Raw genomic sequence first — 21,061 nt, 5'->3', positions numbered from 1 at the left:
CATGTTTTCAAGGCAGGCCTTTATTTCTTATTAGGCTTCTGTTGTAGTATTTTATTCTTTGAAATAAAGTAAAAGGCTACACTTAAAGTGGGCCGACACTGTTCAACACTTCCTGTCACTGTTCAGAAATCAATTAGTGTGGGCTAATCAGGAACACCGTTTGGTAAGTCATAGTGTCAGTCTTAACAGACTTAGTTTATTGCAAATATTCTCAAACACAATAAATCACATGCAAGTCCAGAATCCATAAAATAACAACTTGCCAGACACGCCTTCATGAACAATAACAAATTAGCGTAGATAACAGCAAGTTAAGGATCTTTTTTTCCTAAAGTGCGTTTTATTGTGAGACATGCGTTTAGTTTGGAGCAGCATACCGGTAGGCTATCAAAAGATTTTCACTTTGGTTTGGGATTTAATTTACTTTTGGACTGTTTGATTCTTTTGCTAAATGTTGGGACTGATGGGCACTGAAATCTGGGGGGTATTTGGTGGTTCACTGTTTTATGTACTTGAAAGAGTGTCGGGATTTCCACCCGTCTGTTTATTGCCTATGCACCTATGCACTTGTAAGTCGCTTTGGATTAAAAGCGTCTGCCAAATGACTAAAATGTAAGTGTAAATTGCGAGCCAAGGCAGCCGCTTTCATTCATTCATTGAACGTGCGCTGTCCTGTAAATACATGGAAACCTTATTACGTAGCCAAGTAGTCTAAATTGAGTACATTTTTAATTTTGCCTGATTTACTTTTTATTAAATTTGTAGGTTGGAATGCGTCGCGGCAACAATTGTGTTTAAATGTATACTGCTTCAGCCTTTGGCAAGCTACTGAGAAGGGGGCGGCAAGCGACTGGTAGCTTGAGAGCAACATGTTGGAGACCCATGGTGTAGGACAACGACTTTTCATTGGCAACAGTATTAAACCAACCAACAATATAAAATATTAAGAAGAGTTCAATCAAAACAATGTCTTCTAGTGCTCATGGACTGATAGCCCTACTGGTAGGCAATATTACCCTGGCTTGTATTTGGGGGCCGGCCTTTATTTGTCCGAATCGACCACGCCCCTGGCTATTATCCGAGACCCAGCTTATGATATCTATAAATATTAGTCTTTGATTACCCAATACCAAAGGCTTGCATAAGTCTTCAGAAAAAGAAGGTATTTAATAAATATTTGTAAATTCCTTCACCTCGTTGTTGGTGTCCATTTTATGTTACGGCCAAATCGAGCCTTAGGTCGTAACAAGGGATATAGCAGTTTTCAGCGATCTGTGCTGATAACTTGACGGAGAGCAGGCTGATCTTGTGTTAGGGCTGATCAATTTCATTTAATTTCTTTTGAGGCTTTCAGCAAATGCAAACATTTCACTTAAAACATAGTTTTTTGTGATTAATACTATCTCGTATGTAGATTAAGGGTACACAGTGGTCCTCATTCCTGGTCCTGGAGAGTCGCATGGTGTGCTGGTTTTTGTTTTCACCTTAAAATCAGCAACCAATTAAGTGCTGAGTTACAACAACAAAAACAGCACACATTGCAGCTCTCCAGGACTAGGAGTGAGGACCACTGCCGCCACAGCTGGATGATTACAGTCCACATGTGTAGTGTGTGGTCTGTTGTGCTGCTGGATATGCTCTTAACACAAGCAGACAATACACCAATTACCCCACATCTAATGAAGATATTCAATGCAATGAAGCAGCACTGCTTCAAGTGCAAAACGCAATTAGTAGGCAGTCCCTTTGCTGCTAGCAGTAGCTGTAGTAAATAATGTTAATTTCATGCAGACTGTCCACGCACAACATACCCTCGTCAGGCCCCAATTGATGGTGCGAGTTTTATGTGCGCACATCTGGCCCCAGGATCTTTATTATACTTGAAGAAATATGTCTCAATTCTTCCTTTTAGCACAGTAAGCGAGAGTGATATACGTAAATCCACAGAAGAATAGGAAAATGTATCTTTGTCCCAGGGAAACGGTCTTATTTTTCCCCACAATTTAGTTTTTTTTTTAAATCTGCATGGCACAGCAGTGACCTCGCACAGGGAAAGGATTTAACCCATTCACATCTGTAGTTTGAAATTGCTTTTGTCACGCTAATTGAGCTGAAGTTTTACAATCGGCCAAAGTATGAGGCTTGGGTTATTTTTCTGTGCACTATTTTTACATAGTTGTATTCTACATATTTTTACATATTCTTTCTACACCAAACAGAATGACCTATGTTGTCATTTTTCTTAACATACTATTTTTAGCCTTTAGTCAAATATGGGTTTATTTGGGTTCCACATGCTGTAGTACATACACACGCCAAATAAATGCGTTTCAGCATCATTGTTTTTATGTCTGATGCAATAACCAGGCGGAAGTTAAATTATTAGCATCTACATTCTGACCGGAGTTGCTGCAGCACGGCAGTGCCATTCCAGTGACCCACCAGGGAGCTGCCTCACATTCAAAAGTTGCCATGGCTCCCTTACCCACAGTGCTTCATGTTCTGAGGCTTGTCCATGCGGATGGCCAGCTTGATCTTCAGGTCGTGGTCAGGGCAGGCCTTGGTCAGCGCCATCTTATGCAGTTCCGATTGCTTCGGACTGTTCGGGGTCGGGTGGAGGACAACCTGCGTACACAATAAAATAAAAAATAAAAAGAATGTATTGCAGTCAGAATAAAGATAATCTAAAGGAGTATATAACTTGATTGATTCAGAAAAATGAATAAGGTGACACAGTGGAGTGTGTGCAGTCCTGATCATAATGATATTCATAAATCTGTGTGTGTGCGCTTTTCAAAACAGTTATTTAGCTGACGCTTTTACCCCAAACTTGATTAGCAGGGGACAATCCTCCCTGGAGCAATGTGGGTTTAAGGGCCTTGCTCAGGGGCCCAAGCATGGCTCTTATCGTGGCTACACCGGGACTTGAACTAACAACCTTCCTGGTCCCAGTCTTGCACCTTAGCCACTGGGCTACTGCTTTCAATTGTGGTTATTGCAATCAAAAGATGTTGGCTGTCATTCCTCAGTCACTGCATTTATATTTTGCAGAGTTTTTCTAAACAGGTTAATTCATTCACCTAAAGCTGCATGCCACAAATGACAAATACAGTATGTGGTTAGAGTGTTCTTCACTGAACTTTATAATGCTGGTGTAACAATCACTACTGTTAACTGCAAGCAATGTAGCTCTAGACCACTGACTTTCCAAAAAACCTACTATTCAAAGGGTTAATCTGGGCTGCCATGGCTTTCCGCCATATCAAAGGGACGCCACGGAATCAGTCAGACTGCGGAAAACTGCTGAGGATCGCACTTCCCTGAAGACCCGGCCTAATCTGCTGGGAACGGCGCTGACAGCTGGGCGTGGGTAAGGAGTTCCGTGGGTGCCGGGGACTGCAGCAGCGCCAGATTAAAGCGCCTCGTCACAATCAAGGTGACACTTCTGCCGCGCCTACTCCTTCGCCGGGAAATGTTCCCGCTGCGTTCACGTCGGAAACGACGAGCCGGCCCTCCTCTCCGCCATCTGGGATGGCTGTCGGGGTTGCTACAGGACCGGTTTCTGCACCTCTCGGGCGCTTTTACTGCTGCTACGGCACTGTCTCTCCTTTAGATTGTTATTCCAAAATGGCAGTTTGGAGATGACCAGACAGTTGTTTTTCTATCAATTTGGACTGAAAAGTAAACTGCATGAAATACATTCTAGTTGTTTTTGATGCAATATGAGTGTTGAAATATCACCTACAGTAGATTCTGCAATGCTGCTCGCCTTTATTTTGACCTTAAATGTACTCAGCACTTAACTCAGACTCCTGACCATCACTGACTGAGAAACTGATACAGTAACATGTCCATGAGTTCAAAAGTCCATCAGCAGACAGTTTACCCAGGGGAACAATGTGCCTGACCCTCAGGATGAAATTTAATCAAGGGCCGAGTGGACTGGACCGTTAGGGAGTTTAAATGAGGACACAGTGAATCTGACCATTAGCAAGGGAGTTTAAATGAGGACACAGTGAATCTGACCATTAGAGAGGGAGTTCAAATGAGGACAGAGTGGACCAATAGCAGGTAGCCTAAACAACGGTATGAGGGGCAGGGAGGAAAAATGGACAGAGGGACATCGAGCAGAGATAAAAGGGGAGGGGCCAGGAGGAATAGTGAATGAGAGAGAAAGAGAGGGAGAGAAAGAAAGAAAAAGAGAGGGAGAGGGAGAGAGAGGGGGAAGGAGAGGGAGAGCGATAGAGAGGGCGAGAGAGAGATAGAGGGAGAGAGAAACTTGATAAAGGACCATACCCTGCCAAGCTCCTTGTCTTCCAGCGCCAGCACCCCCGTGCTCTCTGTGAAGAGCTTCACTTTGACAGCCGGAAGAGGGTGTGTCGTGGTGAAGTCTCCTTGAGTCCCCCAGCTGCGAGACAAAAACATACACAGTACATTCCAACCGTTTAGCAAACGTTACTGTCCAGAGCTTTTTGCATTTTTCTATACAGTGTCCATTTATACAGCTGGATATATACTGTACTGACACGGTGGCAGCAGAATGAGAAGCAGCAGCAGTGTGATTTCACAGGACCTGTGTGCTCATCAACATTCTCCCAAAATTAAACTGAAATGGTGCAGGGATGAGGTGTCCTTATAACCCTCCCCACCCACACATGCAAACACACGTAGGTGCACACACACACACATACACGCATGTGCGCACATGTCATTTCACTAGCGCAATAAACCATTGGTGAGTTAATTATGATCTTATGGGTGAGGCTCCAATAATGAGATTACAAGAAGCAAATCACACAAATCGTGACTTCCCTTTAAGATGCTTGGGAGAGAGAGAGCTGGCACACGAGTAAACCATTCATTTGCAAACATCTTTTTCATTATACCTCTGATAATGCGCTTAAAGAGAAGTACATATCTGACTGGATGTTCTTGTAACAAATGAGGAACAAAAGCTGTATATGTGCTCCAAAGGCCAGTGGAAATAGCGCACATCTGTGCTGGGTCTGTTTGTGGGTGAACTGCAGGCAGCTTCTGACAGCCCGTTAGCAGCTAATCCCACTGGTTCACACTGACAGCCCCGAGAGCGCGCCATGAAATGCAGCTGATGTTGCATCATGTTGCACTCTGTGCCCAGGGAGGGAGGGCGAGATAGCAAGTGGGGGGGGGGGGGGGGTGCAAGAGAGGAGAGAGAGAGGGGGATGGTAGAGGGAGACAGAGACAGATATAGAGAGAGAGAGAGAGAGAGAGATACCCAGCACCAAACACCATACAACATCTCCTTCTTATTTTACGATATCAAACACACACACACACACAGGCTTCCACGCCGGAGAGCACTTCCTATAACAGCAGGAAGGGAGGGACGCTGGGGGTGATTGGTTGTTTGATTCATGGCGGTCATGTAGAACAGGCTTCCTCATCTCTGTCCAAGAGGACCTTGTTCCAACATGTTTCCCAGCTGTACTAACACTCTCCAACCTGCAGAGGGCGGTAAGGCTGAATGAGATAAGAGCCAGGCTCAACCACAAGGTCCCACAGCACCAGAGCTGTGTATTCCAGCACCACAGCAAGGTTGGCAAGGCTGCCATCATAGAGGGAGAGCTTTCAAACTGAATCCTTAATTATTGTCTCAACTGTACTTTAAAAGCCTTTTAAAATAAGAAGGGTAGAGCATTCTAGGTATACACAATAATAAGAAATATCCCGTTTTTGGTTCATTTAGAGATTAATCGGAGGAATTTGGTCAGAACAGAAACTAGCATACACCCAGCCCTTAGGGAAGTGGTTGCCAGGTATGTCTCTTGTGGGGTGAAGCAATAACAGAGATTAGATTTCAGAATATTCCAATCATCCCACTCTCATTACATTACATTAAATTGAGCAGATGCTTTTATCCAAAGCAATGTAGAAAAAAAGTGCATCTCAAGGTCATTAGAACAAACAACAGAACAGGTCGGGTAAGCTATTAGCAATTTGCAAAGAATCAGTTGTTCAGCAATGAACATTATTTTCAGTACACATAGAAAATAAGCCAAGTCAGTCAGGAATTAGGACAGTAACTACAGTATCAAGATTAATACAATATAATATAAATACAAATACAACTGCAACAGTCCTAGACTAGACTACAATATTGTAGTTATTGTTACGATGAATGTGCCACAGTATCACATTTTATTTCCTTGTAAGTTTTACATTTCATTCCAGGAACAAGTTTAGTTTGTACTCTTTCCAAGAGATTCTGTATTTTTCTTGCTTGTGATTTATTGGACTGGTGCCTAGTCTCTCACCTCTTGGACACTTGTTTAGTTTACTTGAGACTATTTGCATCCTGCAAGGAAATGATCTGTGTTTCAAAGAGAGGAACATAACGTTGCCTTTTCCATGCAGATGATATTGAGGAAAACAGCCAAGGGCAGCAGTGATGGAGAACTCCAGAACTTTTTTGAGATTTGTAGCTGTTCATTCCTCAAACAAGGTAATCTAATAGGCTACCCTGCTGGAAAAAAAGGTTTTGAAATGCAGTTCAGACCAGCTTTGGTTTAACTTGCTGAAGCTATGTTTTGAACCAGAGCACACACAACCAGTTCATACCCAGATAGACCGGCTAATGATCACCTCAATATTCAAGACATACCTCTGCTAAAAGCTAAGGACTGGAGCATGCACCGGGAAAGAGGTAGGAATACCCCATGGACGGGTCACCAATCCATCTCAGCCGGGGCAACCGGGCACACACACCATTCACTGACACACACCCATAGCTACTGTATAACTAAGTTACAGTATCCAGTTAGCCTAACCTGCTTGTCTTTGGACTGTGAGAGGAAACTGGAGACCATGCCAACTCCACACAGAAATGCCCCCAGCCGGGATTCAAACCTAGGACCTCCTTTCTATCAAATTTAGCTTTGGCACTATCCGAACACGTAGGTATTTTTAAAAAATAGGTTCGTCTCAGTGAAATCTTATCTGAACATTAAGCTTTTGTTTTGATACACGCCATGTACTCCAATGGGAAGACTGCCCCCCCCCCCCCAAAAAAAAAAAAAAGTAAAAAGGTAGTAATTATGCGAACAACATAACTCACATGCAGTGGAATAATCCCTAGACTTATGCAGAATAGCTGCAGTTAAAGATTGAATCATTTATTACACTACCCTGCTCTGCCCTTTGAATGTGCTTTAATCTTTAATTAGGACTTTTTTCAACTGTATTCATGCAACATTTATTTTAATGTTGGTCTATTCAAATTTCCTTTGGGACAAGTCACAGACAAGAAGTTAAGATACTTTTATTAGGGGTCCAAGCACAAAGTGTTGAAATTCTTTTGTCTTTGTTCTGTTTTTTTGTAATTTTTTTAATATACACTCAGTGAGCACTTTATTAGGTATTTATTAGACTTCTTTTTTTACAATTCTACTACTGTAGCCCAACCACTTACAGTTATGATACATTGTGTGTTCAGAGTTGTGTGTTCAACTGTTGTGTGCTCTTCAGCATACCACCTTGTAGTTTGCCTTACTGCACCTTCCTGGCAGTTTTGACCAGTCTGGCCATTCTCCTCTAACGTCTCATTAACAAGATCAGCAGCTTCTGAGATACTCAAACTACCCTGTCTGCCATTGATAAACCATGCTAGTACCATGGTGAGGAACACAGTAATCATAATTACCATAGTAATTGCTAAAACCATAGTAAAGCATAGTGAATTTTCATAAGGGAACATTATGACCTTTTTCCAATGAATAACTTAACCGCAAGTAACAACATTAGCATTATTTAGCACACAGCATGCAATATAGTTTCACCAATAGGCGCTGTAAGAGGAAAATTGCTTGAAAAACACTTAAAATTCTTCTTCTCCCAGAAAAAATAACCAATTTGCATGAAGACTGAGGCCTCCGGAGACCAGCCATGGCCATTTCTGTGTGGAGCTTGCATGTTCTCTGGGTGCCTCTGTGCCTCATTATCTCATTATCTCAATGGACTTAACAAGGTTAAATCATCTTGAAATGTGGTCCATGTGTACTACTGCTCAATCAAAGTCTCTGTGCTTGCCGACTGCTGCTGTGCTGCTTGGACCCCGTCAATTGCTGCTTGCAGCTACAGGACATATGTGTGAATCTAATGTGACTAGTAGCACGGAAAGAAATACCTGGTGTTACTGCAGACCAATCTAAAGAACAAGGGCAGAGGATGTGCACTTTAAGGCCACAGGCTAATAATGCCAGGCTAATGAGCCAACTCCATTTTTCCCCAAATTACTAAAATTCCAGGAAAAGGCTCAGTGCACACACATCCATCCATAGTTTCTGAATTCCTCCCCCCCCTCCCGCCATTAACTCAATTACCCATAAGCCACCGCACGCCGCTGTCCCTGCAGTTGCTAGGACATAGGCTGCTCTCAACATCCTGCAGTCTGGCCCAGCAACAGCCATGCCATCAAAGCTGTTACAATATTTGACATCTGGAAGGGCAAACACAGTGTACATGTAGTATTATTAGCAATATAATCAACAGCAATGACATTAGCCTACATGCACAGTAGATCAGTCAGTTATAAGGCAGTCTAATCTTACATTAATTGTGTTTCAATGTAGCTAAAACAGCTAATGGGTAGCTGTTTATTTATTTATTTAAAAAAGGAGAACAGACAGTATTCCAACCTTTTGTGCCTTGTCTTCATTCAGACAGGGTTAAAGCAACAGGCAGAGATGGGCTGACAGTTAAAAACATGCACGGCAGGGGATTTAACCAATTAAAAAAAAGCTTTTTTTTAATTCCATCAAATCTTTTATTTTTTATTTCTCCCAAATTGTATTATATTATGCATTTGATGCATTTACACCAAAAATAGAAAATAAGGTAGAGTGAACCTTTCTGAAAATACCCATTAGCACCCAGACAGCTTTTCTTCTTTTCTTTCTGGATTTGTAGATTTGACTGAAAAGTATTCCAAGTGTTATTTTGTGAGTCGGTGCCATACAAAACGACACAGCCAGATGGCAGTGTGGGAAATTTCTTGACTTAAGTATGCCCTTGCAGAAACACGTGGAAATGAAATCCAGATGCTTTAAATGCTATAAAAAGCTGCGGAAAGTGAAGGTGAGAAACATGATGATGTGCATCCAGAAGGAGTTCTACAATCTGCCTGTATGTGTAATTAATACTTTTTTTTCCCACAGAATTGGATAAAAGAGGGTTCTGTCAATTTTAGCCCTGTTTCATGTTGTCATGAAATAAGCAACAACACCATTTCAGTGTGTCCTCATCAGGAAGGTCATCGTGAAGCGAAACTGGCAGTGGTGCTTGTAATCTTGCTGCTTGTCAGTTTAATGTTCCACATGACACAAGGGCGTGGAATGAAATCTCCATTTTACTGCATCAGATGAGCCTCAGCTGTATTATGTAACAGATCAATGAAAAAATTTACCTCACCCAGTTTAGATCTCTAATGCCCTAAGCTCAGCCTTTTTCAAGGAAAACAGAAAGTGAAGAACGTGAAGCCAGTTCATATTTTATTTCCTAAGAGAAAACTTGATCCTGATTCTCATACATATCTGTAGCTACTGTTTTGTTTTGCAATGGTAAAATTTGGTCTTATATTTTAGAAACTACCTTCCTTAAGGTACACCTAACATCTTTAATAAAAAATGCAGTGAATCTGTATTTGTAATGCGTGGTCTGGGCACGGTTTGAACCAACACAAATATAAGAAACATAGCAGGCTCACTGCATCACCCATAGCCCGCATATTGGGTTTACCACCACTCAGAGAGGTGACCTCACTTTCCCTAGAACAAAGCTATACACACCCAGCCATACACACTGAGCTATACACACTCAGCTATACACCCCCATCTGTACACACACAGCGGTACACACCCAGCCATACACACTCAGCTATACACACTCAGCCATACACATCCAGCTACACACAGCCAGCTATACACACCCGGCAACACATACCAGACTACACATACCCAGCCACACATACCCAGCTAAGCACATTTATACTTCACTGAAAGGCTTCTGTAATTCTGTGCTACATTATTCATAGAAGGTTGGCATGACGCATCTGATATTTTCTTGAAAAATAGTTAAGAGCAGAATGCCCTTTGTTATGGAAAACGAGCAGACAGTTAGTTTTCCTTTCATAGTTTGTGTTTTATTCAGACAGTGAGAAAGCAGAGAGTGTAGGTTGGGATACTTTAGTCTTGATGATATAAACGTACCCTTCAAATACTGCCATCTCTGTTGTGTGTAGCCATAGAGGGTGTATTTAAGAGCCTGGAAGCCGGGGGTAAACAGCCTTTTCAAGTGCAAGATGGGATTTAAGCACTTGAAATTAATGTTTTTTTTATTGTATCCGTTACAATACTTCAGATGTCTGACCACTATCCTTTTTCAATGCCCATAAAGGACAGAAAGACAAGAAAATAATTAGTCTAAAAGATTATGGGTAGTGTGCAGTACCCTTCAATGTTCGGTGCCCGTCAGTGTTCAGTACCTGTCAGCGTGCAGTACCCATCAGTGTTCAGTACCTGTCAGTGTTCAGTACCTGTCAGTGTTCAGTGCCCGTCAGTGTTCAGTACCCATCAGTGTGCAATAACCATCAGTGTGCAGGACCCGTCAGCGTGCAGTACCCGTCAGTGTTCAGTACCCGTCAGTGTTGAGTACCCATCAGCATGCAGCACCTGTCAGTGTTCAGTACTCATCAGTGTGCAGTACCCGTCAGTGCGTAGTAACCGTCAGCGTGCAGTACCGTCCATCAGTGTGCAGTACCCATCAGTGTGCAGTACCCGTCAGCATGCGCTACCCGTCAGCGTGCAGTGGTCCGAAAGCGCACAACTGATCACAGCAATTAAGTATCGTTCATGTCGTCCCCATTAAAAAGCATGCAATAATCCATCCGGCTACGTCCGTGTGCACAGACGCTGGAGCTCCTCTATTTGTGATGATTACAGAAACGGCACTGGAGCTTGCAGCAGTCAGGGACGTTCCCAAAAATAGCCCCCGCAGGAGCCGCTGTTGTCACCGCTCTCGTGACCCGCACCGTCGGCAGAACGCCTCATTTCAATTTCAAGGTGATAAGGCCACCGCGTCGCCTCCTCACATCTCTACGAGGTGCGACCGCCGTCGTCTAACGCGGGAAAAAACAACCGCTCAGCGGCCCAGTTCAGGATCCACGCCTTCAGCAACCAGCAGCGGTTTGATTTATAGGATTATGCGCATAAATTACAGAGAGAAAAAAACCCACAAAACAAAAACAAATCAAAACGCCGCATATTCAAACCGGGACATTCCCGGCTGTGCTGAAAACACCAGTCGCGGTGCGAAACGACGAAAAACAAAAGGCCTTTGTGTGAAAAATATTTGTCATGGCCTGGACACTTCCTGGGCTGCGTATCTCGTATCCCGAGTGAAGAAGAGCTGCCCAGGCGGCGGAGCTCGGAGCTGCAGATGGCGCTTGATGAGCGCGTTAAAGAGGGAATCGATGCTGGACTCCTGTCGCGTTTTCTGATCTCGTGAAACAGTAGATGCTGCGCTGATCATCGGCCCCAGGCTGTGCCTCCCACGGTGGATTTGCACGACCCGCTGGGAGTGCGCAGGTAACGGCAACACACCAACCGCTGCATGGTGAGGCCCTGCTCTGGGTGCGTGTTTATGGGGTGTGTGTTGTTGTTTGTGCTTATTGGTGTGTATACGTTCAGTGATCACTTTATTAGGTAGACCTGTACAGCAGCTTGTGAATGCAAATATTCAATCAGCCAATTGTGAGGCAGCAACGACATGCATAAAAGCATGCACATAAGGTCAAGAGTTTCAGCTGTTTTTCAGACCAAATGTCAGAATGGGGTAGAAATATGATCTAAGTGACTTTGACTGTGGAATGATTGTTGGTGCCAGACAGGGTGGTTCGAGTATCTCATAAACTGCTGATCTCCTGGGATCACACAACACAACAGTCTCTGAAGTCTAAATAAATACCTAATAAAGAGCTCACTGAGTGTAATTGTGTGAGTGCGAGGAAATACTCTTTTAAAAGTAACTCAAAAGCAGCTTGTACAGCAAGATTTTGAGTCCAGAGGTTGTACGTGTCCATATCGCCAGTAGAGCAGAGGGTAGGCATCAGTACGGCCGGGAATCCTATTTTTTCAGGTGTGATAATTATGATTTATTTCCTCAGACCTCTGACAGCGTGGCCCTGGGGTTTCAGTATTAATACGGAACAGACACCCCCACATAATAGCTCCCCCCTTTCATTGAGTGTGTTTCCAGCACCCCCTTACAGTCAGAACGCCCCCTGCATAGCATTACTGCCCACCTTGAGAAACGCGACTTTAGACCACAAACCTCTGAGCGCCCTGATGCTCACCATTGTAAAGCCAGCTGATCACCAAAAAAGTCTAAAAAATATCCTTGATCTGAGATACAAACTATCTGGGCCAATCAAAGACACTACAATAAAACAATATTTTTTTTTTAAACCTGGGCTCCAACAAAAACCAGCACCCACCCCAGCCCTTTTTGGATAAGATTGGACACCCCTTGCCAAGGCAAAGTAAAACACTCACGTTGGTTTAGAGGCCTCGGCTTGGTCAGTTTGGAGCTTCTCCCCACCTTCCACTTCCATGGTGCAGTAAACGATACGGTTGGAAGCCAAAGACTTCAGCCCTTGAACCTCCATGATCACAACCTTGGAGAAACATCAGAGTCTGTAATACAATCTCCGCTATCACAAAGCACCCATGTTTCTCACAGTACAGTATAATCGTAGTTGAGGGTGTAATTATGCCTGAACATTCAGAAAGGGAAAATAGTACATTGGAGTACATTGTACACCTCTGCACGTTGGTCTTGCGTTGAGGCTATAGTCGGCCTACCTGCACTGTGATTCATTTCAAACCAGAACGCAAACCTTAAGCATTAAAGTAATATTATGCATAAGTGGTGCTTATTGCTGGAAATTGTGCTTCAGTGGTGCATATTGTATTTCCAGGAATCATCCTAATGGAAGGTCATAATATTAAATGGTATAATATTTTTCCTTACTATTTGGATTACAGAACAAGTCATAATTATTATTTGCATAAAAATGGAAACAGTTGCACCTGGTCTATATCTATAATTATATAAATAATTATTTTATTTATGACAAAACTGAATTTTTAAAAAATAACAAAAGAGCTTGCTTCTGTTTCTGAGTTACTGCAGCACTCGGAATGTGATCAGTGTGCTTTAATGTGTGATTATTCTCTCGTTATCTCCGTTTAATTTCTCTGCCTCTTCGAGTCCCGTTGGAATCATCACGTTTGGCTAGCAGTGCTGCTGCTTCTGCCAATGTAGAAACCAGACTGCACATATCCCAGGCCCACACATTCTACAGGGCCGTAGCAGCCTGGGAGTCTGGGACCATATTTATAAAGCACAGCACATAGTAGGAGTGCTGATCTAGGGTCAGTTTTGCCCTATCCATACCACCACTCTACCTATTATGAGCTAAAAGGGAGAACTGATCCTTGGTCAGCAATCCTACTCTGACTCTTTTCAAGTAATGTAAAAGAGTTTCCTACACGAGTCCTCAGCCCTAAAAACACCAGGACGATGTCCCTTCCTGTTTGGTAATGTACCTCTAGAGTGAAAGAGAGCACCACATCAGACTTGGAGAGCTGGTTCTCATCCTCCTGGCCCATGTCGATGATGGAGGTGTTGTGGCCTCTCTTCAGCTTCTGCAGTTTGAACTCCCCGCCTTTGGACACTGGCATGCTCTCCAAGTTGGCCATCAGCAGGTTGACCGAGGACTTCAGCTCCTCAATGTACATGGACTCCATCTCTTTGGACACAAATTTTGGAAACTTCCCAGCCTTTCAAAAATAAAGAAGGGACACAAGGGAAAAAATTATTGCCACATTTCCTGTTTATAGGACATTCTAGAGATATTCTATAGATTAGTGAACCAGTGAACCTTGACATCTGGAGGGGGAGATCTGATAATTTTGTATCATAGCTGATATTAAGCACAATTTACATCAGTTTATGCAAATTGTGAAAACACCACAAGAAAGTCTGTCTTAACAAGTGTTTTACTCTTGTAATGAAACTTATATATTTTTTTCTCTCTCTAGTAGAATTAGCTTGTTGTAAGGTTATGCTTAACAAGTGAAATTGCCTTACACTGTTGGCAAATCTTGAAATGAGTAAAACTGTCTCACCTCATTGGCAATTTTCTTGTCTTATTTAGCAAAAAGTAATATGATTTTATGTCAAAATATAAGACTACAATACTTAAGATTACTGATTATTTTATTTTTGCAGTGCATCAACCATCAAATTTCTCTGAATAGCTTCACTGCATATGACTACCAAGAAACATGCCACCCAGCTTTTATGTTTTGAAAAGCCTCAATTAACTGTAATAATATTTAAACCAATGGTAATGGATTTTATCACTATATTGACGTAGAATTGGTGTAAAATGCATAGTATTTTCCTAGATTCTGATTTTAGGTTGACTATGAGGTTACACGCCACCCAACATCACATGATACCAACCAAAGCATGTACAGGCTGGCCAAGGCTGAGCGACAGCCATGAGTTTGTTTGCCAGTTGAATGAAAGATTCACTTTCCCCAAGAAATGTGTGAAGGAAGCCAAGAAACTACCGTGGACTCAGGGGTGGAACTGAAACAGAAAAGGGTATGAAAGCTTAATCCTTTCTTAGGAATAATTTCTAAATGGTTTATATTCAAGCAATCTGTCAAAGCCAAAGCACTGTACTGTGCTAACTCCACAGCAAGACCCAACAGCAGTGGCAGGGGGCAACACTGTTAACCTCTTTGGCCATTGGGAGAGGAAGTCACTCAAAGAACATGCAGAAAGCATTACACTGTGTTACTAAAGCTCATCAACAACCCCAAGAGCTATAAACAAACAAAGAGACAACACAGAACCTAATCAGGCACTGCCAGTCTAAATAATTACTGAAGTATAGAAGTATTTTTTGAGGAAAAAGTATTTTGTAGTGCTGCGTTTGTATAATTTTGTTTTGCAGATTCACATCACACAACTTTTATTAAGTTGCACCTTTGTTATCAGTTCGAAATAAACACTTTTTGAAATGAAGTTTGCAGATAACAAGTCTGAGCATGCCTTCCCTTGGTACTTGGCACATTGCTAAAATATACAACTTAAAAAAATTAAAAAAACACTTAAAATCAAAATGTGCACAGTGAAAACAAATTGATAATAGGATTCTAAGACAGTGCCCATTGCAATATATACCAAAGTTTATGAGATTGAAATTCATTGCAATGGAGATATAGGCCTATTTGTTCTGAACATTTACCATTTTGAAGGGTAGTCACTACCCCTTGTGTACCCTCATATGGTATTTTCTGACCGCGATTCATTCCAGTGAGAGTTATTTTCAAACCATTGATTCCTATCTTGTTTATATTCAAAACATGCATATAATTACCTGTTAATTAATATATTTTACAACAATATGAAGCTGAGTTTTGCAGTCATGTTTCTTATTTTGAGATTTGGAATTGATAAATTTGATGATTAATGAAGAAAGTGAGACATTTTCATGATATGACATTGTAATTTTGTTGTGGGGTTTTAAAATAACATGACAAAATGATATATGATTTAGAAATAAAAACAAAACCATAACATTAGTAACGTAAAATAACATATATAACATAGATGGTGCATGGTTCGCCTGGTGGACACCACATCTCTAGAAATATAATCACATGCTTACTAATTAGTTATCATTAACAAATACTGTACACAGCCTGGACATTAAAATATTGAAATACAGTACTGTGCAAAAGTCTTAGGCACCTGTATAACATTCTGTACAGATAATTCAATGAGAGGTCCTAAATAAACGTACTATACATTTTACATTACATTTTAGTAATTTAGTAGAATAGCTAAAAACTGAATCAAATCAATATTTTTTGTGACCACCCTTCGGCACTAAAGCTGCATCACTTCTCTGAGATAGCCAACGCTGTCCTGCAGTTCTAAGATTCTAAGACAATCAGCAGGGAGGCTGTTCCAAGCATGTTGGAGAACTTGCCACAGTTCTTCTGCAGACTTTGGTTGGCTCCTTGCTTCTGATCTCAGACAGCCTTGATCAAGTTTTTATGTAAAAAGTGGTCAATTGCTTACAGTAATATGTTACTTTCTAAAATTAAATCTTTTAGAAAATGAGTATTTGTAAATCTCAAATGTGTTATTTTATACTAACACACACAAAAAAAATAAACATATATATAATAATGTCTAGACTTCTGCACAGTACTGTACATTCGTAATACACAATAAATTCAGTAGCTATCTGCAATGCAATCAAAGTGCTCAGCTGAATGCACCAAAACAGCATCAAGCCAGTGACCTTCATGGCATATTTATAAGAGGATGATTCATCTAGCCAGACAGAGTGAGGCCCTCTTTGCGTGAATACCACCTCTGCACTCTGTACCCCCCTCTATATTGTCTGAAAAATGCTCTGCAACTCTTTACTTACTGAACTCATCTACAGGGTTATGGCTGGGGCTGGGAATATGACCTGATATAATAGTGGTGCCATGTCTGCTGAGATTTATTTTCTTCCATTACCTATTCTCATGAATTTGTCATTCGTAACTTTTATCCTTGATGATGTCGGACTATACAGTGCAGTCCATAAGTATTTGGACAGTGATAGAATTGATGGCTCTGTACTCAAGTTTTATATATATTTTATATATATATATATATTTATATATGTTTCATTTATATATTTTCATATTAGGCGATCCAGGTAGGAATTACATCCCTTTTTATCCATAGATCCCCCCCCTATTTTAGGGGGCCAAAAGTAATTGGACAGTTGGCTTCTCAGCTCTTTTCTGATTAGTCAGGTGTATTCAATCACTTCCTTAGTGCAGGTATATGAAAGCTTTTCAGCCTTTGAAGTTTGTTATTGCCATTTGTCAACATGAGGACCAGAGCTGGACCAATGCAATTCAAGGAAGCCTATAATGAGGCTGAGAACAGAACAGTGAGAGACACAGGCTAAACAATAAGTTCACCAACATTAATTGTTCATTTTTTGAACATTAAGATGAAAGCAAGCACTGGTGAGGCATACATTCCAAAGGGTCTGGTAGGCCAAGGAAGACCTCCACAGTTGATGACCAAAGAATTATCACCGTCATGATGAGAAATCCCCAAAAACCTGTCCAAAAGATCAAACACTCTTCAGGAGGCAGGCGTCAATGTGTTAGTAACTCTCCACAGAAGACTTCTGAAACATGCCTACAGAGGCTACACTGGAAGATGCAAACCACAAGTTAGCTGCAAAAACATGATGGCCAGGTTATAGTTTGCTAAATAGTGTCTAAAACAGTCTGCAGAGTTCTGGAAACAGTTCTTGTGAACAGATGAGACCAAGATTGACTTGTATCAGAGAGGTGGCTAGTGTGGAGGCTAAAATAAACTGACCAAGAACCAAAGCACCCCCCCTCAATTGTGAAACATGGTGGTTGGGGCATTTCGTTCGGGTATGTATGGCTGCCACAGGTGCTGGTTAATTTGCCTTCATTGACACTATAACTGGTGATAGCAGCTGCAGAATTAATTCTGAAGTCAGTTTTAAAGTCATTCTGAATTCAGAAGCATCTCATTTTCTCAAGTTCAATCACATTCTGACAAACCGATTGGACAGTGATTCATCCCACAGCAAGGCAATGATCCCAAACATATACCAGTGCTCTCTTTCTTCTTAATGGTGTTCCAAACAGTTTATTTCAGTAAGCATATTGTTTGGCCAATATGTCTCTGATAGTTTTTTTTTTCCTATTTCTCAGCCTTACAATCACTTCCTTGACTGTCATTGGCACAACTCATGTTGACAAATGCCAATAACAGACTCCAAAAGCATTCAAAAGCCTAGAATCAAGACTCAACACTAAATACTGAAAGCATTCTTATAACTGCAGTAAGTAAGTAAGGCATAGATTGAATACATCTGAATAGTCAGAAACAGCTGAGAAGCCAACTGTCCAATTACTTGTGTTCCCCCAATTGGAGGACTATGTATGTTAAGGGATACAATTCCTACCCGGTATGGATGTTAATACCCTCAAATTAAAGCTGACAGTCTGGACTTGAACCTGTTTAATTTCAAGTCCAATGTGCTGGAAGACAGAGCCAAAAGAACAGAAACTGTACCACTGTCAAATCTGACAGACTGCAATGTATGAGTCAAAAGTATTCTTCTATATATGGCACAGAACATATAGTAAAGCCCCGATCCCCTTTTCCCCGTTGTTACAGTAGTTCCTCCCACAAATCTGACATAAAAAATTGGTACAATATTATTGCCTCAGTGGGAGAAGGTTTGTACATTGACTCGCACTGCACATTAGGACCAGATAGAAATGAGAGTCGTAAAAACATTAGTGGCGAGTCCAGTAAATGTCTGCAAACTAAAGATGAAAAACACCTTCAATTAACTTTTGCTGGAATCCAGTCAGCTTGATTGCTGGTTATCAAAATGGGCTTTCTGGTAGCTTCTCCATGTACTCCCATGTAAATGTGCATATGATCTAAATTGATCGCACGTGTGCATTTTATCTGATTTGATTTGATAAGCGTGTGAATTACATCTGGCCCGGTACTCTTGCGGTGCATTCCAGAGGGCTTGATGTGACGTATTGCTTACCCTTGCAATCTGGTCAGCCATTTGCAGCCGTCCGTCCAGCTCTCTCCTGATCTGAGCAGCCTGCTCGTCTAGGTTATCCAGCTGGAGAAAAACAGGACAAACAACACAACTGTTTCATCCACTCACAAAAATGTATTACGTGTGAAGCTGAAGTGAAGTCTAAATTATAAGCCTAGCAACTATCCTGAGTGACCTCTACACACAGTTTTGTTTTTTGTTTTTTTTGTGAAAACTGTTATTCACGCTGTAGGTTTTGGGCTCAGCATGTTTCCTTTGTTTTATTAGGAGGCTATATTTAAATGAAACACGGTTCCGTGCCAGCAGGGATGTAGGGATACAGGTTTATTTTCAGTTGGTACAGGTGTCCTTGCCACATATCAAAATTCAAGAGACCAATCCAGATAATATGATTTATCTGTGGGAGTCACCTGAATAAAAAAATAAAAAATACATTTAAAAATATATATGAGAAGTGAGAGTGAATATTTAGCAGTGTCCAAACAATGTAATAAAATCTCCAGCTAAAATCGCCATGTTCTTTAGGTGCTATGGTATGCTAGCGGTATAGTCTCCTGCACTCTCACACATGCAATTTCCACCCCACGCTTCACATCTTACGAGTGCGCTTATCCTCCGTGTGAAGGGGCACGTGGGAGAACATGCCATTCTCCGGCTGCCCACAGCAGTCTCATCCAAAAGAAAAATACAGGGGGGAAACCGAAGCAGCTGCACCACGCAGGCTGACCGGCGTTATTAGGGTAGGCTGTTGTGAATCCATGAGCTTTTTGAAAATTGTAAATTTATCTCCCAGCCCAACAGTAAGTACAGGTCTTTGTATCACAGGGAAGGGAAAACAATAAATACGAGGGAATTTAATTAAAACATGTTCATTTTCATCAGTTTTATAAGCACAACCTTTACATAACCGCATTACTATGAACAAGCCATTCAGTTCATCTTGGCTGTTGGCCATTTCCCTTTGCAATGATACAATTGACTGAAACAACATATAATGGTTGCCACGATGTAGCTAAAAATGCATAATTCAATTGAGCTGCTGTTGTGTGTCAGGAAAGCCAAATAACACACTGTTTCTGTTTCTGTGTAGCCGTACAGCTTTACAAGTACATAACTAGCTACTGCATATTAGCCAAATGACAGAGTCTCTGACTTACAAGCCCTGTCCTTTAACTGTTTTAACCAAAAACAGTCGTAAGTGTTTTAGCAGTGAGATTAAAAATACAAGCCTGTTTTAAGTTATTTTTAGCTTGACAAGTCAGAAATCTTACCCCATTGACACATCTTTCAAATGTCTCACCTCATTGGCATGATTTAGTCTTATTTTCTGTTAAAAAATTATCTAAGTCCATGATGTAAGTCTAAACATACAGTAGGACTAAAATGTTTGTTAAATCTGACTTATTATTTGTTTTTTGGCGTTGATGTTGTCGCTTCACTCAGGTTTCAGTTTTGGCTAAATCCATGAATTAATCACTCTTATCGCATCCTGAGAAACACAGTGCCGTTAACCTCAGGACTCCCGGTGTCGAAGGGCTAGGCCAGCGTAAGTACCATCGACTTTACATTCACCTCGCAGTCCTGCCTAAACGGTCAAGGATCTGAAAGCAGGGGGCGAATCGTTAGCATGTTTATCGTTTCTCGTTTGCTTTGCGGCAAACACTGCTACATCCAAAGAAATCACCCAGGACCAATTAGCCTCAGGGCTTTTTGTGTAGTTCCAGTTATAGTAAACGCAGGCGGCTTAATTGGTGTGTTTACTCCTGTTTCGGTGCACTGTGTGGTGAGAGTCAAAGTGCACCGAGTGCTGTTAAATATCGGCTGCTGTTTTATAAGCATCTCCTCATACCTGCATTGCAGTTCGGATTCTCCATATTTCAGTTTTATTAGAGACAGCAAAGCAGAGCAAATTATTATGACTGAACATCACAATAAATACATAAATCCCATGCTAAAGGCACATAATTTATCTTTGAATCGTACAAATGTTTTCATCATTCCACTATTCTTTTTTTTGTTGCTATGTAATCATTTATCCTATTTAAAGACGAGTCATATTGATTTAAGTCAGTTTTATTTATATACAACAGATAATGCTCTGTTTTTGTTTGCCCTTTGGTTTAGAGATAATCTGTAGCAAAAATGCATTCATATTTTAATAAGAAGGTAGCTTCATTGAGTTTACTGAATACTTACATCCTCAGAACTACCTTCTGACAACTGTTAGCCTAGTTCTTGCCATGGAGCAATGAAATCCTCACATTAATAATGAAAATACAGGCTGGTACATGCCAGTAATTTAGAATACTT

General features: G+C 41.3%; 1 protein-coding gene across 10 annotated transcripts in view; it reads right to left on the bottom strand.

Annotated features, from left to right (window-relative positions):
* The window catches only part of LOC133138396 (calcium-dependent secretion activator 1-like), a 117,478-nt gene that overhangs the window by 47,907 nt on the left and 48,510 nt on the right, over positions 1 to 21,061 (bottom strand). For all 10 annotated transcript variants that reach the window (XM_061257120.1, XM_061257121.1, XM_061257122.1 and 7 more), the window contains exons 4-8: positions 18,734 to 18,814; positions 13,641 to 13,874; positions 12,585 to 12,706; positions 4,297 to 4,408; positions 2,486 to 2,625 (exon numbers count right to left, since the gene is read on the bottom strand). In XM_061257120.1, coding sequence (XP_061113104.1) covers positions 2,486 to 2,625; positions 4,297 to 4,408; positions 12,585 to 12,706; positions 13,641 to 13,874; positions 18,734 to 18,814 — 689 coding nt within the window. The remainder of the gene's footprint in view (positions 1 to 2,485; positions 2,626 to 4,296; positions 4,409 to 12,584; positions 12,707 to 13,640; positions 13,875 to 18,733; positions 18,815 to 21,061) is intronic.

Source organism: Conger conger, chromosome 10 (assembly GCF_963514075.1).
Source record: "Conger conger chromosome 10, fConCon1.1, whole genome shotgun sequence".
Taxonomy (NCBI): Eukaryota; Metazoa; Chordata; class Actinopteri; order Anguilliformes; family Congridae; genus Conger; species Conger conger.
This window is presented reverse-complemented; position numbering and strand designations above follow the sequence as displayed.